At 45.8% G+C, this 24,065-nt stretch overlaps 1 protein-coding gene across 1 annotated transcript in view; it reads left to right on the top strand.

Annotated features, from left to right (window-relative positions):
* The window catches only part of LOC136626662 (deleted in malignant brain tumors 1 protein-like), a 47,246-nt gene that overhangs the window by 5,457 nt on the left and 17,724 nt on the right, over positions 1-24,065 (top strand). The window contains exons 2-5 of the mRNA XM_066601679.1: positions 9,538-9,658; positions 10,258-10,575; positions 11,209-11,217; positions 14,204-14,241. Coding sequence (XP_066457776.1) covers positions 9,538-9,658; positions 10,258-10,575; positions 11,209-11,217; positions 14,204-14,241 — 486 coding nt within the window. The remainder of the gene's footprint in view (positions 1-9,537; positions 9,659-10,257; positions 10,576-11,208; positions 11,218-14,203; positions 14,242-24,065) is intronic.

The following is a 24,065-nucleotide window of genomic DNA, read 5'->3' as shown; positions in this document are numbered from 1 at the left end:
TCATCTACAATGTTGTATATCGAATTATGATGGTGCAGTAGTCTCATTGTTACATCTGTACTCAATAGCACACGTTTTATTGTTGTGGACTAGGCTTACGTACGGCAGCACCAATGCAGCACACATTTATTGTCATTTTTGGGTAAACTAATATGGATTTAAAACACAAAAAATACATATGTGTAGATTGGACTTTTGGGTTTTTTAGTTAGTTTTTTTTTTTTACATTTTTCTAATTATTTAGTTGTTTGTAGTAGAAACAATTAACACCCCAAAGGATTGCTGGAGTGGAGCAATATATATATTTTTTAATTCTAATCACATTATTTTGAGCTTGATTATAGCTTATAGTTATAACTTTACAGCTTTTACTAAAAATATAACTTGTTTATTTAACCAGAAAAGTAGACTGACTCTGAACTTTTGCCTTATACAGGCTGCACACGAACAGATTTGTATTGCAGAATCTGTGGTCCGCGTCCCCACCGCAGATCCGCAGCAAATACTGTTCAGAACATGTTGTGCAAAAATTATTTTTCCTACACACTCCCGGAATCGAATGAGCGGAAGAAAAATCACAGCATGTTTTATTTTTGTGTACATTCTGCATGGATGGCTTCTATTGAAGTCAATAGGACCCGTCCAACCTGCGACCCACTGGCAATTGCCATGGCAGATAGGTCACGGGAACCCATGTCATCGCATAGCGACGGCGTGGGAAAAACAAAGATTTTTTCTTTTAAATCTGTACTGCGCATGTCCGGCAGTGAGTCGCTGGGGCCATATGGAATACAGATTTAAACAGGTATGCACGGTCACCGAAGCTGGATTTCGCTGTGTGCTCCCACATGCGGAATCCGACCCGTTCATGTGCAGCCGGCCTTACAGTTTCACAGGCTACGTCCAGTAAGTACAGCAAGCTTAACAAAAACAATAACATTCTATATCTATATTTTTATTTTATGTTATTTACATTTTAATGATTTTTTTTTAACTCCATGTTAAATCCAGTCTAAGCTGGTAATATACCCTCATCTTAAAAAACTTGTCTAACCATGACAGCCCTTTTCCATCTGCCTTATTAGGGTATATGGACATCATAGCAGAGGGTCACCAGCTTTGGATCCTCCTCTGTAAATATATTGATCGAGGTGTTCTTCCCTGGTGATATTAGCTGTTCATCTTGAGTTTCAAATGCACAGCCATACTTTATATACTGAAAAAAGAAAAAAAGAAGCACTGACCAATCACACAACAGCTCCTATTTTTGTGACACATTACCCAATCAAACAGCAACTTGTTAGTTTGCCACTCACACATTCTTCTAATTCTCTTTCACTGTGATTTGTACAGTAGTTTATTTAAGTTGGCTAAGTTTACTAAGACCTGGAAATATAAGCATATTGGCTTAGTTCATGGGATTTAGTTGAATAAAAAATTAATAGAATCTATGTAAAATTATGGTGTATGATACGAAATAACTTGTTGATCCATGGGGGTCTCACTGCTGAGACCCCCAAAAGGGACTCCCATTTTCCACTCTCCTGTCACTGCGGTAAGCGCTTTCCATAGTGATTAGAGATGAGCGAACGTATTCGTCCGAGCTTGATATTCGTGCGAATATTAGGGTGTTCGGGATGTTCGTTATTCGTAACGAACACCATGCGGTATTCGGGTTACTTTCACTTCCTTCCCTGAGACGTTAGCGCGCTTTTCTGGCCAATTGAAAGACAGGGAAGGCATTACAACTTCCCCCTGTGACGTTCAAGCCCTATACCACCCCCCTGCAGTGAGTGGCTGGGGAGATCAGATGTCACCCGAATATAAAAATCGGACCCTCCCGCGGCTCGCCTCAGATGCCTTGTGAGTTAGATGAGGGACAGTGCTGCTGGTACCGGAGCTGCTGTAGGGAGAGAAATAGCAGTTAGTGTAGGCTTCAAGAACCCCAAAGGTCCTTATTAGGGCCAGTAATACCTGTGTGTTGGCTGCTGTTAGCATTGACTTTTTTTTTTTTTTTTTCTCAAAATCGCCTCTGCAGAGCGTTGCACCCGGCATTAGGGACAGAAGTGTTGGATAGGCAGGGAGAGTGTTAGGAGTGAGTGTAGCCTTCAAGAACCTCAACGGTCCTTTCTAGGGCCATATTTAACCGTGTGCAGTACTGTCCAGGCTGCTGTTAGCAGTGCTGCATTTTTTTTTTCTTCTCAAAATCGCCTCTGCAGAGCATTGCACCCTCCATTGATACTACAGGGAAAGAATTGTGTAGGCAGGGCCACAACACAGTTATTATTCATTGAATATACGCAGTGGGTCCTTTTGGTGTAAAAAAAGGGAAAAGAAATCTATTTGTCCTGCCTCTGTCCGTCCTAAGGGCTGTGGACACGTGTGACCTGCGTGTACAACGTTAAAAAATCATACGCACCCAGCTACGGTTTACTGCTGGCTTCGCCATTTGCTTTCCTTAATTGGGAAAAAAATACCTGCTCTGCCAGAGTTAATAACTCTGCTACCCTCAAGTTCTGTGACACATTAGCAGGGCCACAGCACAGTTATTAAACTTAGATTATTCATTCACTAGAGGCAGTGGGGCGTTTCGTTTTCAAAAAAGGGAAAAAATTATATTTGGCCTGCAGTCTTGCGCCAATTTATTTCCTGCCTGTGAAATCAAATCACTGGTAATACAGCATATTACAGAACTCCTGTTCTAGGTGTATCGCAGCCGTCTGCTGCGCGATTAGTAGACAGGCACGTTTCTGGCGTCCCGACAGTCATCGCACAATTCATGGGTCCACGCGGGAGACGGTTATTAGAAAATGAGCAGTGTGAGCAGGTCCTGTCGTGGATGGCAGAAAGTGCTTCGAGCAACCTATCGTCCAGCCAGAGTTCTGCGCCGTCCACTGCTGCAAATCCGAATCCTCTGTCTGCTGCTCCTCCTTCCTCCCAGCCTCCTCACTCCACTACAATGACACATGCTCAGGAGCGGGAACACTCCCAGGAACTGTTCTCGGGCCCCTGCTCAGATTGGGCAGCAGTGGTTCCTCTCCCACCAGAGGAGTTTATCGTCACTGATGCCCAACCATTCGTAAGTTCCCGGGGTCCGGGGGAAGAGGCTGGGGACTTCCGCCAACTGTCTCAAGAACTTTCTGTGGGTGAGGAGGACGATGACGATGAGACACAGTTGTCTTGCAGTGAGGTAGTAGTAAGGGCAGTAAGTCCGAGGGAGCAGCGCACAGAGGATTCGGAGGAAGAGCAGCAGGACGATGAGGTGACTGACCCCACCTGGTGTGCAACGCCTACACAGGACAGGTCTTCAGAGGGGGAGGCACGGGCAGCAGCAGGGCAGGTTGCAAGAGGCAGTGCGGTGGCCAGGGGTAGAGGCAGGGCCAGACCGAATAATCCACCAAGTGTTTCCCAAAGCGCCCCCTCGCGCCATGCCACCCTGCAGAGGCCGAGGTGCTCTAAGGTCTGGCAGTTTTTCACAGAGACGCCTGACGACCGACGAACAGTGGTGTGCAACCTTTGTCGCGCAAAGCTCAGCCGGGGAGCCAACACCAACAGCCTCACCACCACCAGCATGCGCAGACATATGATGGCCAAGCACCCTACAAGGTGGGACGAAGGCCGTTCACCGCCTCCGGTTTGCACCCCTGCCTCTCCCCCTGTGCCCCAACCTGCCACTGAGATCCAACCCCCCTCTCAGGACACGGTCACTACCGCCTCATGGCCTGCACCCACACCCTCACCTCCGCTGTCCTCGGCCCCATCCAGCAGTGTAGTTCAGCGCACCGTCCAGCCGTCGCTTGCGCAACTGTTGGAGCGCAAGCGCAAGTACGCCGCCACGCACCCGCACGCTCAAACGTTAACCGTCCGCATAGCAAAATTCATCAGCCTTGAGATGCTGCCGTATAGGGTTGTGGAAACGGAGTCCTTCAAAAGTATCATGGAGGCGGCGGCCCCGCGCTACTCAGTTCCCAGTCGCCACTACTTTTCCCGATGTGCCGTCCCAGCCCTGCACGACCACGTCTGCCGCAACATTGTACGCGCCCTCACCAATGCGGTTAGTGGCAAGGTCCACTTAACTACGGACACGTGGACAAGCACAGGCGGGCAGGGCCACTACATCTCCCTGACAGCACATTGGGTGAATTTAGTGGAGGCTGGGACAGAGTCAGAGCCTGGGACCGCTCACGTCCTACCCACCCCCAGAATTGCGGGCCACAGCTCGGTGGTGGTATCTGCGGAGGTGTATGCTTCCTCCACTAAAGCACCCTCCTCCTCCTCCTCCTCCTCCGCAACCTCTGTCTCGCAATCAAGATGTGTTAGCAGCAGCATGTCGCCAGCAGTCGGTGTCACGCGGTGTGGCAGCACAGCGGTGGGCAAGCGTCAGCAGGCCGTGCTGAAACTACTCAGCTTAGGAGATAAGAGGCACACGGCCCACGAACTGCTGCAGGGTCTGACACAGCAGACCGACCGCTGGCTTGCGCCGCTGAGCCTCCAACCGGGCATGGTCGTGTGTGACAACGGCCGTAACCTGGTGGCGGCTCTGCAGCTCGGCAGCCTCACGCACGTGCCATGCCTGGCCCACGTCTTTAATTTGGTGGTTCAGCGCTTTCTGAAAAGCTACCCACGCTTGTCAGACCTGCTCGTAAAGGCGCGCCGGCTCTGCGCACATTTCCGCAAGTCCCACACGGACGCTGCCACCCTGCGCACCCTGCAACATCGCTTTAAGCTGCCAGTGCACCGACTGCTGTGCGACGTGCCCACACGGTGGAACTCTACGCTCCACATGTTGGCCAGGCTCTATGAACAGCGTAGAGCTATAGTCGAATACCAACTCCAACATGGGCGGCGCAGTGGGAGTCAGCCTCCTCAATTCTTTTCAGAAGAGTGGGCCTGGTTGGCAGACATCTGCCATGTCCTTGGTAATTTTGAGGAGTCTACCCAGGTAGTGAGCGGCGATGCTGCAATCATTAGCGTCACCATTCCTCTGCTATGCATCTTGAGAAATTCCCTGCAAAGCATAAAGGCAGCTGCTTTGCGCTCGGAAACGGGGGCGGGGGAAGGCAGTATGCCGCTGGATAGTCAGGGCACCCTCCTGTCTATTTCTCAGCGCGTACAGGAGGAGGAGGAGGAGCATGAGGAGGATGAGGAGGAGGGGGAAGAGACAGCTTGGCCCGCTGCTGACGGTACACCGGCTGATTGCCTGTCATCCTTTCAGCGTGTATGGCCTGAGGAGGAAGAGGAGGAGGATCCTGCAAGTGATCTTCCTAGTGAAGACAGCCATGTGTTGCGTACAGGTACCCTGGCACACATGGCTGACTTCATGTTAGGATGCCTTTCTCGTGACCCTCGCGTTGCACGCATTCTGGCCACAACGGATTACTGGGTGTACACACTGCTCGACCCACGCTATAAGGAGAACCGGCCCACTCTCATTCCCGAAGAGGAAAGGGGTTCGAGAGTGTTGCTATACCACAGGACCCTTGCGGACAAGCTGATGGTAAAATTCCCAGCCGACAGCGCTAGTGGCAGAAGGCGCAGTACCGAGGGCAAGGTAGCAGGGGAGGTGCGGAGATCGAGCAGCATGTACATCCCAGGCAGTGCAACAGTCTTTAAGGGCCTGGACAGCTTTATGGCTCCCCACCAAGACTGTGTCACCGCTCCCCAGTCAAGGCTGAGTCGGCGGGAGCACTGTAAAAGGATGGTGAGGGAGTACGTAGCCGATCGCACGACCGTCCTCCGTGACGCCTCTGCCACCTACAACTACTGGGTGTCGAAGCTGGACACGTGGCCTGAACTAGCGCTGTATGCCCTGGAGGTGCTTACTTGTCCTGCGGCTAGCGTCTTGTCGGAGAGGGTGTTTAGTGCGGCTGGGGGAATCATCACAGATAAGCGTACCCGCTTGTCAACCGACAGTGCCGACAGGCTAACACTCATCAAGATGAACAAAGCCTGGATTTCCCCAGACTTCTCTTCTCCACCAGCGGACAGCAAGGATACGTAAGCAATACGTAGGCTGCACCCGCGGATGGAAGCTACGTTCTCTCTCACCATCCAAAACGGGGACATTTCTGCTTCATCAATCTGTGTCTAATATTCCTCCTCCTCCTCCTGCTCCTCCTCCTGAAACCTCACGTAATCACGCTGAACGGGCAATTTTTCTTAGGGCCACAAGGCTCACTCAAATAATTTTTCTGAACAATTTTTAAAAGTTTCAATGAGCTTAAAAGCGTTGGAACTTTAACGTGAACCAATTTTTCGTTAAACTGGGCTGCCTCCAGGCCTAGTTACCACTTAAGCCACATTAACCAAAACGATTAATGGGTTTCACCTGCCCTCTTGGCTGGCCATGGCCAATTTTTTGGATGTACATTAGTACTGTTGATACAGCAATTTTTGTGGGCCCTCGCCTACAGTGTAATCAAATGAATTTTTAGCCCACCTGCATTACAGCTGACGTTACATCCGCTGTGTTGGGCAATGCAATGGGATATTTTTGTGTATCGCCGGTGGGTTCCAGGGAGCCACCCATGCTGTAGGTGCACACGGAGTGTAACCTACATGTGTCCACTTGTAAAGAACCCCAGTCTGACTGGGGCATGCAGTGTGGGCCGAAGCCCACCTGCATTAAGCACGACATTACTACCTCAGCTGTGTTGGGCAATGCAATGGGATATTTTTATGTACCGCCGGTGGCTTCCTGGCACCCACCCATGCTGTGGGTCCACAGAGAATTATAAATGCATCTGAAAGCACATCTAAAGAACCCCAGTCAGACTGGGGCATGCAGTGTGGGCCGAAGCCCACCTGCATTAAGCACGACATTACTACCTCAGCTGTGTTGGGCAATGCAATGGGATATTTTTATGTACCGCCGGTGGGTTCCAGGGAGCCACCCATGCTGTCGGTCCACAGGGACTTCACAATAGGGAGTTGTACCTGCCTGTGTCTATGAATTAAAAACCGCGGTCTGACTGGGGCATGCAGACACCTTGACAGAATGAATAGTGTGTGGCACATAGGTTCCCCATTGCTATGCCCACGTGTGCAGCTCCTGATGGCGGTGGCACAGGGTTCTATTTCTCATTGCTTCTGTACAGCATTGTGGGCTATCGCCCCGCCCCTTTTAAAGAGGGTCGCTGCCTAGCCGTGCCAACCCTCTGCAGTGTGTGCCTGCGGTTCCTCCTCATGGCAGACGCACTTATAAATAGACATGAGTGTGGCGTGGCATGAGGGCAGCTGAAGGCTGCGCAGGGACAACTTGGTGTGCGCTGTGGACACTGGGTCGTGCGGGGGGGTTGGTCAGCATGTAACCCAGGAGAAGTGGCAGTGGAGTGTCATGCAGGCAGTGATTGTGCTTTGTTGGAGGTAGTGTGGTGCTTAGCTAAGGTATGCATTGCTAATGAGGGCTTTTCAGAAGTAAAAGTTGTTGGGAGGGGGGGGGGGCCACTCTTGCCGGTATTGTGGCTTAATAGTGGGACCTGTGAACTTGAGATGCAGCCCAACATGTAGCCCCTCGCCTGCCCTATCCGTTGCTGTGTCGTTCCCATCACTTTCTTGAATTGCCCCGATTTTCACACATGAAAACCTTAGCGAGCATCGGCGAAATACAAAAATGCTCGGGTCGCCCATTGACTTCAATGGGGTTCGTTATTCGAAACGAACCCTCGAACATCGCGGGAAGTTCGTTTCGAATAACGAACACCCGAGCATTTTGGTGTTCGCTCATCTTTAATAGTGATGTTACTTTGAATAGAGTTCTGGACGCACATGCACAGTCAGCACTCCATTCATTTCAAACAGGCTGACGGAAATACCCGAGCAGGTGCCACTTGGGTATCTCAGCAGTCTTATTAAATGTAAATTAGATGCTGACCACACATGTGCGGCTAGCACTCCATTCAGAGAGACATCTCAGCAGTGAGACTCCCATTGATCAGCAAGTTATTCCCTATCCTGTGGCACAATTTTGCATTCAGTCTCCTCCTCACTGGGGGAGTGGGGGTAGCAGCAGATCTTGCCCATGGAATACGCTATACCAATCTCCCATATGCAGCCCTGTTGTCACTCACATGAATTGCACAAAATACGCATGCAAGAAAAATTGCAGCATGTTCTATCTTGGAGGAAATGAATATCCTGTACCAACACAGTATACTAGAATTTACTATAAGAGTATGTTTATACATAGTAGAAATATGCATCAGAAACAACCCCTTTCTCATATTTATAATAAAAAAGCATATTTGGTATCACCACATCCCTCAAAGTCCAATCTGTAACACATTATTTATCCTCTCCAAAAAAAAATGTAATAAAAACCTATAAAAAGGTGTACAATAATGCAAAATGCTCACAATAGAAACTACATATCATCCTCCGAAAACGAGCCCCACACAAGAATATAAAAGGAAATATAAAAAAGTTATCATGGTCCGAAGACGGCGGCAGAAAATTTATATTTTTTCAAAAAATATTTTATTTTCTAAAAGTAGTATAGCAAAAAATGACCTAAACCAATTTGCTATTGTCATAATCATACTGACCCACAGAACAGAGTTATCATGTAATTTGTGCTGCAGTATGTATGCTGTAAAAACAATACCCCCGCAAATATGGTAAAAAAAAATTTTAAATGTGGCTTTTTTTCCCATTTTATTCCCCCCAGGAAATTTTTAAACATTTTTTAATACATCATAAGGTAAATTAAATAGTACCATTGAAAAGTACAATTTGTTCCACAAAAAATAAGCCCTCAGGTAGCTACGTTATGATTTTTTGAAAGTAGGTAGAAGAAACGGGAAATAAAAAAAAAAGAAAAGAAATGCAACCTTTAGGGGTTAAAGTAACTTTCTCCTAAATACTAATAATACTTATACTGCTAATAAAGTACCTCAAGTCCTAATTTGGGACCACTGAGCTGCCTTGGGGTAAGTGCAGAGGGCTTGAGGGTAAACATTAAATGACTTCTGGGATTTTTAAGAAAAACTGGCTAAAGAAATAGCAAGGAATCAAATAACTACCAACTACTTACCAGTTAAATGTCCTGCCGTGCCAGCCCCCAATGCTTAGGTACCGGTAGCTACTGTAGTGGTCATGTGTCATTTATCATTCACCTGAGCATTGGCCTCATCAATCACATGTCATACATAGCATTACACGTTCTATCAATACTGGCATTAGTTGCAGAAAAAGTTTGGCACAAATAATTTTAGACAAATGTATTAATGATTTCTGCCAAAAAAAACAGATGTTTGCACCTTGCTAAACACTTTTCAAAAGTGTCTAAGAAAGGAGGCACAATGACGTAAAATGTGCCAATTTTAGTACTGGCATGTGTCGGATTTTAGGTACAAAAACATATCTAAAATATACCATCCAAGAGTTGGTGTAAAGAAGGAAACTTCATTATGAGATATGCCAACGCACACTAAATCTATCAAACAGCGTGCAACACTGTGATGCATTCAGGGCATCCTCGGACCGCCTCCATAACTGTATGCTGGTTATACGAATAACTGTATGCTGGTTAACCTGAAGAAACGCCTCAAGGGTACCAAATTTCACACCATTTCTGATGTCATGGCTGTTACGGATGATTGGTTTGAGGCACAACCGAAATCCTTCTTTTTGCAAGGCTTGCAGAACTTGGAATACCGATGTAAGAAGTGTTTAGATATCAGTGGAGAGTATGTGGAATAAATGTAAAGTTTCACCTTCCTATCTCATTTCTTTCTGGGTAAAGCCAAAGACTTATCAGCAGCCCCTCGTATATTAGAAAACCTTAGCAAATCTGCCCCATGATTTTTTAAAGCTATTCCTGTTTAGTTTTATGGTCAGGGGAATTCTTAGACAATAAAGCTACCAGTTTCTAGAGATATAGCAACTGTCATGTGGGTATACCGAAGTAGAACTGGAAGTTTCATCTATTGCAACCAATCAGATTTTAACTTTAACATCAAAGCAAGTCTAAAAAAAGTGATGAGATTGGTTTCCTTTGGTAAAACTTTCAGTTCATGCTAGAATGAGTTTCATACATGAGATCCCAGTGTGTTTTTGTGATGTGTGCTACTTAGTTTATCACTAAATGTAGAGTTGTTTTAATGACCAAAAATCTCAATTTTGGTCTCATTATTACATATGAAACTATTTCCCTTACCATGAACTTTAATGCCTAGAGATTAGTCTCACCTTCCTGTCCACAAAGACTATTTACATTATTTTTGTTTTTCACCATTTTCTCTTTTCTTTTTTTTCTAGCTTCGAGCATTGCTTTGAGGCTGGTAAATGGTAGAAGTCAATGTGAAGGTCGTGTAGAAATGCTCTACAATGGAACATGGGGAACTGTGTGTGATGACGGTTGGGATATGGCGGATGCACGAGTTGTGTGCCGTCAGATGGGTTGCGGTAATGCTCTTGCAGCTAACGGCAGTGCTGCTTTTGGCCACGGACAAGGAATGATTGTATTGGATGATGTGAGTTGTCGTGGCACTGAACGTGTCTTATGGGACTGTCCAAGCAGAGGGCTTACATCACATAACTGTAGACACCATGAAGATGCTGGAGTCGTCTGCTCAGGTACAGTCTGGTGGATGAAATCTCATTTTTTCAAATTGTATTGTCTATTAAATTATGGTTATATGATACAGTTTACATCATCAGGAGGTCATCTATATAGCAGTCATACTACTGTGTAAAATGGCTATAAAATTAGTGGTCACATGTGGATGATGCTTCTCCTACCAAGCCGTGTACAGGTTGGCCAACGAGGGTGAGAATTTCACCCTAATTGGGGAACCAGAAGTTTGGAGATAAAATACCTGACCAAACATAAAAAAATATTCATCAATAAAAATCCAGAACTGAAAATATATGCACTTGCAAAACAACAAAATATTTGCTTTACTTCCTCAAATAAAAGTACACAGCAAGTACACAACTTTAAGGAATGAAGGTATAGAGAGAAGCAGCATCACATAACAGCACGCAAAATTGGCCCATTAAAGTCTATGGAATTGCATAAAGAGGTAGCAAATATGCAGTTGCATGTGTATACATTATATTTTTATGCATGTCAGCAAAAGGGAGTGGTTACAAAATAGTGAGATCCATTGGGCTTAAAAAAAAGGCAGTGAATACACGCACCAAAAATTTCCCAAGCACCAAATACACATATATGCACACACAGTAAAAACTTTGCATATTTCATAGACAAAATGTGCATACGCCTGTATGAATGAGGTCTCAGTGTTAGGACCCATTCAAAAGCAATTGTCACCTGGACATAAAGGATAGGCCTACATGCTTTGATCAAAATATGTGCTAAGAACTTAGCATTTTTATGTGGTTAGTAAATATTACAGTTATGAATTTTTATTCAGATATTAAATGTGTATGAATGCTGTTGCCATCTGTTTCTACATTGCTACAGAACAAATTAAATCCACTGTTTGGATGAACCCAACATAAAATAATGTTACATGAATAAAATTTGGTCCTTAAATATGAACTAGGATTCTTAGCTTTTCTAGATTTCAAATACAACTCACTTGTTGGGTAATAAGTAGAGATGAGCGAGCATACTCGTCCGAGCTTGATGCTCGTTCGAGTATTAGGGTGCTCGAGATGCTCGTTACTCGAGATGAGCACCACGCGGTGCTCGTCTCGATTAAACGAGCACTGACCATTGAATTCAATGGAGCCGGCAATACAGCCGGCTCCATTGAAAGCAATGGGCTGCCGGCGAGCGCGGGATGAATTTTCAGGAAGGGCTTAAAAATATAAGCACTTACCTGAAAATCATCCTAAAATGTGTAAAAAGTAAAAAAAAAATATACTCACCTTGTCCCGGCAGAACGATGTTAGCCCATTGAATTCAATGGAGCCAGCAATACAGCCGGCTCCATTGAAAGCAATGGGCTGCCGGCGATCGCACAATGAATTTTCTGGAAGGGCTTAAATATATAAGCCCTTCCCTGCAATTCATCCAGAAATGTGTAAAAATAAAAAAATATATATATACTCACCTGGTCCCGGCAGACGGAGTTCAGCTGCGGCCAGCTGGCAGTTCTCCTGAACTGCTTTCTGTAGTATTCAGCAGCCGGGGATTTAAAATCCCCGCCTGCTGAATGAGCTGCCTCTGATTGGTCACAGCCTGACCAATCAGAGGCAGCTCTCACTCACACCCATCCATGAATTCATGAATGGGTGAGTGAGTGCTGCCTCTGATTGGCTCAGCGCAGCTCTCAGCTGAATGACAGCTGAGCTGAGCCAATCAGTGGCAGCACTCACTCATGATTTTAAATCCCCGGCTGCTGAATACTACAGAAAGCAGTTCAGGAGAACTGCCAGCTGGCCGCAGCTGAACTCCGTCTGCCGGGACCAGGTGAGTATATATATATTTTTTTATTTTTACACATTTTAGGATGATTTTCAGGTAAGGGCTTATATTTTTAAGCCCTTCGCGAAAATTCATCCCGCGATCGCCGCAGCCCATTGCTTTCAATGGAGCCGGCTGTATTGCTGGCTCCATTGAATTCAATGGGCTAACATCGTTCTGCTGACAGTGCGGGGGGGGGGAGGGGGGATGTGTGTCTCACTCTTGCCACTATTGTGGCTTAATAGTGAGACCTCGGAGCCCGAAATGCAGCCCTGCATGTTGCTCCTCGCCTGCCCTATCCATTTCTGTGTTTTTTACATGACTTTGGTGATTTGCTAAGATTTTCACAAATGAAAACCTTAGCGGAGCACCAGTCATATACAAAAATGCTCGAGTCGCCCATTGACTTCAATGGGGTTCGTTACTCGAAACGAACTCTCGAGCATCACTGAAAGTTCGACTCGAGTAACAAGCACTCGAGCATTTTGGTGCTCGCTCATCTCTAGTAATAAGCATTCAGCTTCATACTGAAAAGTCTCTGGTCCAGCAATAAAATATATTCTGTAGAGTTATATGCAGATATTACTTGATTCCTGTTTGAAAATTCCCTGCTGCCACATTCTCCATACACTTCAATGATAAGGTAGCTGCATGGTGATTGGTCCCTCAGCTCAGCCAATCAGAGGCAGAGCTTCCAGGAGGTGGGGATTTTTCAATCCCCGGCCAGAAGAAATGAAGAACAGTGCTGAGGAGAGAACAAGCACCGGACCCGGACAGCGCTATTAGGTGATGTATTTATTTATTTCATGCAGTTAGGGGTTATTTTCAGGGTAGGACTTATATTTCAAGTCCTTCCCTGAAAATCCCTGTGGCAGTTACCTTCATCCCATTGAAAGCAATGGAATAGCATTGGGTTCCTCTGCCACAACTGTGACACCTATGACAGGGGATTCTTTCATCCCTGCAGGGAGTCCCATCAGAAAATAAAACCAATGAAGGCAAATACTGATGAAATATAGATTCTTATTTAATCTATAATATGTGTGCATTATGGATCCATATTATGGACGTTGTGAGGTACTGAGGGGCTTGATAGTGGATGGTCGCTACATCGCCCCTAGGTTCCGCTATTATTAGAGATGAGCGAACACCAAAATGCTCGGGTGCTCGTTACTCGGCACAAAATTTTCGCAATGCTCGACGGTTCGTTTCGAGTAACGAACCCCATTGAAGTCAATGGGCGACCGGAGCATTTTTGTATTTTGCCGATGCTCGCTAAGGTTTTCATGTGTGAAAATCTGGGCAATTCAAGAAAGTGATGGGAACGACACAGCAACGGATAGGGCAGGCGAGGGGCTACATGTTGGGCTGCATCTCAAGTTCACAGGTCCCACTATTAAGCCACAATAGCGGCAAGAGTGCCCCCCCCCCCGCACTGTCAGCGTAAAGATCGTTCTCCTCTGGCACAGCTGTAACAGCTGTAGCAGGGAGGAACGATGTTAGCCCATTGAATTCAATGGAACCAGCAATACAGCAGGTTCCACTGAATGCAATGGGCTGCCGGCGATCGCAGGATGAATGGTCGGGAAGGGGTTAAATATATAACCCCTTCCCTGCAATTCATCCAGAAATGTGATACACTAAAAATATATACCGGCATATAAGGCGACGGGGTGTATAAGACGACCCCCCAACTGTCACCTTATACGCCGGCAATACAGTGGAGCAAAGAATAAAAAGCATTACTTACTTCTTCAGACGATCTGCGCCGCTCCTGCAGACTGTCACTCCTTCCTGGTCCACGGACTAAAGCTTTCTCTATGAAAGGCTTGAAATCCCCGCCTCCAGAAACACAGCCAATCACAGCAATTCAATGACATCACTGTCATTGGCTGTGATTGACTGAAGGCACGTGTGTTTCTGGAGGCGTGGATTTAAAGCCTTTCGTAGAGAAAGCAATGCTCTGCCGGGAACCAGGAGGGAGCGACAGCCTGCAGGAGCACCGCAGAACACCAGGAAGGAGTGACAGTCTACAGGAGCGCCGCAGATCGTCTGAAGAAGTGAGTAATGCTTTTTATTCTTTGCTCCACTGTATTGCCGGCGTATAAGGTGACAGTTGGGGGGTCGTCTTATACGCCCCGTCGCCTTATACGCCGGTATATATTTTTAGTGTATCACATTTCTGGATGAATTGCAGGGAAGGGGTTATATATTTAACCCCTTCCCGACCATTCATCCTGCGATCGCCGGCAGCCCATTGCATTCAGTGGAACCTGCTGTATTGCTGGTTCCATTGAATTCAATGGGCAAACATCGTTCTTCTCTGCTACAGCTGTTACAGCTGTGGCAGAAAAGAAGGATTTGTCTTCTATATGTTCTCAATGGGGTCGGCGCTGCTGCCGCCGGCCCCACTGAGCGCATATAGAGACGATTTATGGCCTTTAGAAGGACCGTTGGGGTTCTTGAAGCCTACAATACACCTAACACTCTCCCTATAGCAGCTCCAACACGATACCACTTTCCCTGAACTAATGTCAGAATACATCCGTAGCGAGCCGCGGGAGGGGCAGATTTCAATACTCGGGTGACACCTTATCTCCCCAGCCACTCACAGCAGGGGGGTGGTATAGGGCCTAAATGTTGTAGGGGGAAGTTGTAATGCCTTCCCTGTCTTTCAATTGGCCAGAAAAGCGCGCTAACGTCTCAGAGAGAAAAGTGAAAGTAACCCGAACACCGCGTGGTGCTCGTTAAGAGTAACGAGCATCCCGAACACCCTAATATTCGCACGAATATCAAGCTCGGACGAGTACGTTCGCTCATCTCTAGCTATTATGCCTAGTGGGGCTGGAGGAAATTCATGTACCACTGTTTGAGACATGAAAAGCCAGGAGTACAATGTAATCTCCAGCAAGTACTTGCTGGAGGTCTTTTCTTTAAAAGTATTTGGGCCTGTTTTTTTGGAATAGATGTCAGGTTGGTAGTGGGGCCATCCATTCCACTTCCTCCACTCCAGGTTGAGTGTGAGGTCAATCAGCACAGGTGCTGAGGCTGAGCCAGGATAGGTGTGGATATAAATAGCAGTGTGCACTGACACAGGGGGGGAATAGGATGGCTGCTGGACCCTGACAGCCTGTGATACCTGCTAGAGCTGAAAACCCTGCTGTGTGTGCACCTGCTGAGCGTGACCTGTACAGGCAGGGACTGCCTGATATCCGATTGCTGGACTGTTATTTTCTTGCCTGAAGCTAAGGCTGAATTTATGTTGATTTTTCTGGACTGAAATAAATGCAGGTCACACCTGCACTTGGACTTTATCCACCTGTTTCCGTCCTTGACTGCCGCCAACCCGTACTCTACCGAGCTGTCCTCCCACAACGTTTTATAATACACGCCTGTGAAACTAGCCAAAAACAAATAAAAATTAAGATAAAATATGCCAAAATTGTTAATGATGAATTCCAATGTTTTGGTGCAAAATATTGGAGTAAACTACGCCAGCTATGAGTTAGAAGAGAAAAATGTTGTCAAATTTATAAATCTTTGGACTCTGATTTAATACATTTGGATCCATTTTTGCTGCTTAATAATATGGACAATATTGATGAATATTCCCCCAAACATGTATTTTGTCATGATCAGCATGATGTCTTACAGTACTCAAAATAATAAGGTTTTCCTTTTTCTTTCCTATTTCATGTAGGCACTGAAGTAATTACTGAAACTGGTAAGTCAAATACATTTATCATCCTGCTGAATTATCTTCTTACTTTTATAATAATGAGACATTCATACAATATGCTGTACTTTACTAGGGTCATATTTTACAATACTCAAAGGAATGAAGTTGTTTTTCTATTTCCTCTCTATACTCATGTATCCAGAATGACCCACCACTAGAGATGAGCGAGCATACTCGTCCGAGCTTGAACTTATGAATGGGTGAGTGAGTGCTGCCACTGATTGGCTCAGCTCAGCTGTCATTCAGCTGAGAGCTGCGCTGAGCCAATCAGAGGCAGCACTCACTCACCCATTCATGAATTCATGAATGGGTGTGAGTGAGAGCTGCCTCTGATTGGTCAGGCTGTGACCAATCAGAGGCAGCTCATTCAGCAGGTGGGGATTTTAAATCCCCGGCTGCTGAATACTACAGAAAGCAGTTCAGGAGAACTGCCAGCTGGCTGCAGCTGAACTCCGTCTGCCGGGACCAGGTGAGTATATATATATTTTTTTATTTTTACACATTTTAGGATGATTTTCAGGTAAGGGCTTATATTTTTAAGTGAGACCTCGGAGCCCGAAATGCAGCCCTGCATGTTGCTCCTCGCCTGCCCTATCCATTTCTGTGTTTTTTACATGACTTTGGTGATTTGCTAAGATTTTCACAAATGAAAACCTTAGCGGAGCACCAGTCATATACAAAAATACTTGAGTCTCCCATTGACTTCAATGGGGTTTGTTACTCGAAACGAACTCTCGAGCATCACTGAAAGTTCGACTCGAGTAACAAGCACTCGAGCATTTTGGTGCTCGCTCATCTCTAGTAATAAGCATTCAGCTTCATACTGAAAAGTCTCTGGTCCAGCAGTAAAATATATTCTGTAGAGTTATATGCAGATATTACTTGATTCCTATTTGAAAATTCCCTGCTGCCACATTCTCCATACACTTCAATGATAAGGTAGCTGCATGGTGATTGGTCCCTCAGCTCAGCCAATCAGAGGCAGAGCTTCCAGGAGGTGGGGATTTTTCAATCCCCGGCCAGAAGAAATGAAGAACAGTGCCGAGAAGAGAACAAGCACCGGACCCGGACAGCACTATTAGGTGATGTATTTATTTATTTATTTCATGCAGTTAGGGGTTATTTTCAGGGTAGGACTTATATTTCAAGTCCTTCCCTGAAAATCCCTGCGGCAGTTGCCTTCATCCCATTGAAAGCAATAGAATAGCATTGGGTTCCTCTGCCACAACTGTGACACCTATGACAGGGGATTCTTTCATCCCTGCAGGGAGTCCCATCATCACTGAATACTGTGGCAGTGCTGTCACAGTGTTCAGTGATGAGGGGACCTTCGTGGAGCAGATGCGCTTCTCCAAGTGTGCGTTTTCCGCTTTTGCAAGCAGCACATTTTTTTCACACATAGGGCAAAAACACACGCTCATCTGACCTCTGCCTGAGGCCTTAGTCACACGGGCGTTTTTTCACGCGATTTGCGCATCGCATGACGGATGCGCATGCGCAAATCGCGTGACCGGCGCCGAAAAATCGGCCCAAAAATCGCCCGAAAATCTGCTCCTAGCCGCGTTTCATTAGAAACGGGCCGGAGCTGTCCAGCGAATTGCATTCGATGGAGCCGGCAATACAGCGGCTCCATTGAATGCAAGCGCTGCGGGCGTGCGCGGGGTTAATTGTCGGGAAGGGGTTAAATATATAACCCCTTACCTGCAATGCATCCTTAAATGTGAAAAAATAAAAAAAAAGGATGTACTCACCTGCTCCCGGCAGCTGGAGATCCCGGCGGTCGGCCTGCAGTGGGTGTGAAGGAGGTGTGACTCAGGCTTGCCCCTGATTGGCTCAGCGCTGAGCCAATCAGAAGCAAGTCTCAGTCACACCCATTCATGAATTCATGAATGGGTGTGACTGAGCTCAGCCTCTGATTGGCTCAGGCTGAGCCAATCAGGGGCAAGCCTGAGTCACACCTCCTTCACACCCACTGCAGGCCGACCGCCGGGATCTCCAGCTGCCGGGAGCAGGTGAGAACATCCTTTTTTTTTATTTTTTCACATTTAAGGATGCATTGCAGGTAAGGGGTTATATATTTAACCCCTTCCCGACAATTAACCCCGCGCACGCCGGCAGCCCATTGCTTTCAATGGAGCGGCTGTATTGCCGCTCCATTGAATTCAATGGGCAAACATCGTTCTTCTCTGCCACAGCTGTTCCAGCTGTGGCAGAGAAGAATGATTTGTCTTCTATATGTTCTCAATGGGGTCGGCGCTGCTGCCGCCGGCCCCGTTGAGCGCATATAGAGAAGAGAACAGGAATCGCAGATCGCAGATAGGTGCGATCTGCGATTTCTGTTCTCTAATTTATCGGACGAGCGCATAAAAAGCGCTCATGTGTCCGATACCATTGCAAAGCAATGGTTTTAAAAAGTCGCCGGACGCATGCGCATGCGCAAATCGCGGCAATAAACGCCCGTGTGACTAAGCCCTGAAGCAGTATTTGGTGGCCTATTGTTGGTCCCAGAGGGGCCATACCTTGTAATGGATCAGATTTAATGTAACTGCCACATCATGGTCAAAAAGTGTGTTGACATACAGTTTTATAGCAAAACAAAGCATTTGGTAAATTTTTTAACCCTTTAAGGACCAAGCACGGTAAATTTACGGCACTTGGTCCTGGGCTTTACTCACAGCCAATAGTAGATGTCTGAAGCGGGTTTAAAGCTCCTGTAATCAAGTAGGAGCAGGTCGGATCCTCAGCTGTGAGACATACTTTATTTTAAATATTCTAATTTTAAAAATAAGCAACTATAATTTAAAAAAAAAAACTAAATATTTTTTAGCTTTTTACCCCTAATAAAACTAAAAAATGCTAAAAAATGTCAGTGAAAAAACAAATAAAAAATATCCATGTATGTCACAGAAAAAAACACCCTAGTCCTTAGGCCTTAGTCAGACGGGCGTTTTTTCGTGCAATTTGCGGATTGCATGACGGATGTGCATCCGCAAATCGCGTGACCGGTGCGCGCAAGTCGCCCGCAAATCGCCCGAAAATCTGCTCCTAGCCGCGTTTCATTAGAAACGGGCCGGAGCTGTCCAGCGCATTGCATTCAATGGAGACGGCAATAGAGTCGGCTCCATTTAAAGCAATGCGCTGCAGGCGAGCACGGGATGAATTGTCGGGAAGGGCTTAAATATAGAAGCCCTTCCCTGCAATTCATCCTAAAATGTGTAAAAATAAAAAATATATATATACTCACCTTCTCCCAGCAGCCGGAGCTCCGCGCGACCGTCCTGCAGTGGGTGTGAAGGGGGTGTGAGTCAGGCCTGCCCCCTGATTGGCTCAGCGCTGAGCCAATCAGAGGCATGTCTCACTCACACCCATTCATGAATTCATGAATGGATGTGAGTCAGACCTGCCCCTGATTGGCTCAGCGCGGAGAGGCAGCAGTCACTCACCCATTCATGAATTCATGAATGGGTGTGTGAGTGAAACCTGCCTCTGATTGGTCAGGGCTGTGACCAATCAGAGGCAGATCATTCAGCAGGCGGGAATTTTAAAGCCCCGCCGGCTGAATAGTGCCGAGAAGCAGTTCAGGAGAACTGACAGCGGCCGCGACTGGACTCCGGCTGCAGCGGAAAGGTGAGTATACAATTTTTTTTTATTTTAACACATTTTAGGATGAATTGCAGGGAAGGGCTTATATATTTAAGCCCTTCCCGACAGTTCACCCCGCGCACGCCGCCAGCCCATTGCTTTCAATGGAGCGGCTGTATTGCCGGCTCCATTGAATTCAATGGGCAAACATCGTTCTTCTCTGCCACAGCTGTTACAGCTGTGGCAGAGAAGAATGATGTGTCTTCTATATGTTCTCAATGGGGTCGGCGCTGCTGCTGCCGGCCCCATTGAGCGCATATACAGAAGAGAACAGGAATCGCAGATCGCAGATAGGTGCGATCTGCGATTTCTGTTCTATAATTTATCGGACGAGCGCATAAAAAGCGCTCATGTGTCCGATACCATTGCAAAGCAATGGTTTTATAAAATCGCCGGACGCATGCGCATGCGCAAATCGCGGCTAAAAGCGCCCGTCTGACTAAGGCCTTAAAGTGTTAAGAGCTGCAGGGAATATTAAGGAGCTAATGTAAATCTATTAATTTGTTTACCTGGACATATTTTGCATGGCTGTGTTTTAAAAACATAGTATGCACTACGTTTGTCTGTTTTTGATGTAAACTATGACAGTTGTAATCTATAGAACGTGACTAAAATATGGATGTATCCGTATTGCATCCATATTTCACCAGAATTTGATCTGCATTTGCATTCATTGGTATTCTTTTCAGTTGGAGAAAAGATGATCTCTTTTTGCCCCATAGAAAATAAAACCAATGAAGGCAAATACTGATGAAATATAGATTCTTATTTAATCTATAATATGTGTGCATTATGGATCCATATTATGGACGTTGTGAGGTACTGAGGGGCTTGATAGTGGATGGTCGCTACATCGCCCCTAGGTTCCGCTATTATGCCTAGTGGGGCTGGAGGAAGTTCATGTACCACTGTTTGAGACATGAAAAGCCAGGAGTGCAATGTAATCTCCAGCAAGTAGTTGCTGGAGGTCTTTTCTTTAAAAGTATTTGGGCCTGTTTTTTGGAATAGATGTCAGGTTGGTAGTGGGGCCATCCATTCCACTTCCTCCACTCCAGGTTGAGTGTGAGGTCAATCAGCACAGGTGCTGAGACTGAGCCAGGATAGGTGTGGATATAAATAGCAGTGTGCACTGACACAGGGGGGGGAATAAGATGGCTGCTGGACCCTGACAGCCTGTGATACCTGCTAGAGCTGAAAACCCTGCTGTGTGTGCACCTGCTGAGCGTGACCTGTACAGGCAGGGACTGCCTGATATCCGATTGCTGGACTGTTATTTTCTTGCCTGAAGCTAAGGCTGAATTTATGTTGATTTTTCTGGACTGAAATAAATGCAGGTCACACCTGCACTTGGACTTTATCCACCTGTTTCCGTCCTTGACTGCCGCCAACCCGTACTCTACCGAGCTGTCCTCCCACAACGTTTTATAATACACGCCTGTGAAACTAGCCAAAAACAAATAAAAATTAAGATAAAATATGCCAAAATTGTTAATGATGAATTCCAATGTTTTGGTGCAAAATATTGGAGTAAACTACGCCAGCTATGAGTTAAAAGAGAAAAATGTTGTCAAATTTATAAATCTTTGGACTCTGATTTAATACATTTGGATCCATTTTTGCTGCTTAATAATATGGACAATATTGATGAATATTCCCCCAAACATGTATTTTGTCATGATCAGCATGATGTCTTACAGTACTCAAAATAATAAGGTTTTCCTTTTTCTTTCCTATTTCATGTAGGCACTGAAGTAATTACTGAAACTGGTAAGTCAAATACATTTATCATCCTGCTGAATTATCTTCTTACTTTTATAATAATGAGACATTCATACAATATGCTGTACTTTACTAGGGTCATATTTTACAATACTCAAAGGAATGAAGTTGTTTTTCTCTTTCCTCTCTATACTCATGTATCCAGAATGACCCACCACTAGAGATGAGCGAGCATACTCGTCCTAACTTGATGCTCATTCGAGTATTAGGGTACTCGAGATGCTCGTTACTCGAGACGAGCACCACGCGGTACTCGTCTCGATTAAACGAGCACTGACCATTGAATTCAATGGAGCCGGCAATACAGCCGGCTCCATTGAAAGCAATGGGCTGCCGGCGAGTGCGGGATGAATTTTCGGGAAGGGCTTAAAAATATAAGCCCTTACCTGAAAATCATCCTAAAATGTGTAAAAAAAAAAAATTTATACTCACCTTTCCGCTGCAGCCGGAGTTCAGCCGCGTCTTGCCGGCAGTTCTCCTGAACTGCTCTCTGTAGTATTAAAGCAGCCGGGGATTTAAAATCCCCGCCTGCTGAATGAGCTGCCTCTGATTGGTCACAGCCTCACCAATCAGAGGCAGCTCTCACTCACACCCATTCATAAATTCATGAATGGGTGAGTGAGTGCTGCCTTTGATTGGCTTAGCGCTGAGCGAATCAGAGGCAGCACTCACCCATTCATGAATTTATGAATGGGTATGAGTGAGAGCTGCCTCTGATTGGTCAGGCTGTGACCAATCAGAGGCAGTTCATTCAGCAGGCGGGGATTTTAAATCCCCGGCTGCTGAATACTACAGAGAGCAGTTCCGAAAAAATATATACTCACCTGGTCCCGGCTCCATCTGCCGGGACCAGGTGAGTGTATATATATATATATATATATATATACATATATATATATATATATATATATATATATATTTTTTTTTTTTTTTTACACAATTCTGGATGAATTGCAGAGAAGGGCTTATATATTTAAGCCCTTCCCGAAAATTCATCGTGAGATCGCCCGCAGCGCATTGCTTTCAATGGAGCCTGCTGTATCGCCGGCTCCATTGAATTCAATGCTCTGGACAGCTCCGGCCCGTTTCTATTTTTTCTTTTACACATTTTAGGATGATTTTCAGGTAAGGGCTTATATTTTTAAGCCCTTCCCGAAAATTCATCCCGCGCTCGCCGGCAGCCCATTGCTTTCAATGGAGCCGGCTGTATTGCCGGCTCCATTGAATTCAATGGGCTAACATTGTTCTTCTCTGCCACAGCTGTTACAGCTGTGGCAGAGGAGAACGATCTTTATGCTGACAGTGCAGGGGGGGGGGTATCACTCTTGCCACTATTGTGGCTTAATAGTGAGACCTCGGAGCCCGAAATGCAGCCCTGCATGTTGCTCCTCGCCTGCCCTATCCATTTCTGTGTTTTTTACATGACTTTGGTGATTTGCTAAGATTTTCACAAATGAAAACCTTAGCGGAGCACCAGTCATATACAAAAATGCTCGAGTTGCCCATTGACTTCAATGGGGTTCGTTACTCGAAACGAACTCTCGAGCATCACTGAAAGTTCAACTCGAGTAACGAGCAATTGGTCATTTTGGTGCTCGCTCATCTCTACCCACCACTAATAGGTTAAATATATCTATTGTCCTGCTAAATTATCTTCTTACTTTTATTATAATGAGACATTCATACAATATGCTGTAGTTTACTAGTGTCAGGGTGCCTAACCACTAGCGGTATTTTTTCTTGCGATGCAAGAGCGATGATTATGAAACCAATGATTTTCAATGGTTCCATACTTATTTGCGATTTTTTTTTTTTTTATTCTTAAGTCTTGCAGCGCAGAGAAAAAAATCTGCGATATCACTCAGTGTTTTCAAAGGGGCCAGCAGCAGCGTCAACCCCATTGAAAACATTGGAAGTACATCGTGGACTTCTGTCACAGCTGTGACAGGTATGACAGGGGATTCATCAATCCCTGTGGAGACTGTGGAGATGAAGAATCCTCTGCCATAGCTGTCACAGCTGTGGGAGGAGTTTGCAATGTACCCCCATGTGCCACCGGCCCCATAGAAAACAATGAGCGATATTGCAGCGTTTTCTCTGTGCTGCGACTTACTCCATCTCGCATCGCTAGAACAAATATCACTAGTGGGAAGGCACCCTCAGTGTTATATTTTACAATGTTGAAAGTAATTAAATTGTTTTTCCCTTTCCTCTCTATTCTAATGTATCCAGAATGGCCCACCATTGGTAGGTATAATATATTTATTGTCCTGCTTAATTATCTTCTTACTTTTCTAACAAATGGAGGCCTGCAATGACAGGATTAATGGGGAATGAGAAGGAAGAGGTTAACATGGGATACAGGAAAGGGAAGGGGTGGAGTTACAAAGTATGGGAAACCTTGGGATAGGAGACACACAAGAGGGGGAGCAACACTTGAAGACATGAGACAGAGGAGACAACAGTGTGAAGAACAAGGAAAGAAGCCATACTTAACATGGAGATGGAGGCTGTCTTGGAGCAGTTCTG

The sequence above is a fragment of the Eleutherodactylus coqui genome, chromosome 4 (assembly GCF_035609145.1).
Source record: "Eleutherodactylus coqui strain aEleCoq1 chromosome 4, aEleCoq1.hap1, whole genome shotgun sequence".
Lineage (NCBI taxonomy): Eukaryota > Metazoa > Chordata > Amphibia > Anura > Eleutherodactylidae > Eleutherodactylus > Eleutherodactylus coqui.
The sequence above is the reverse complement of the archived record's forward strand: the minus strand, read 5'-3'. Positions and strand labels throughout refer to the sequence as shown.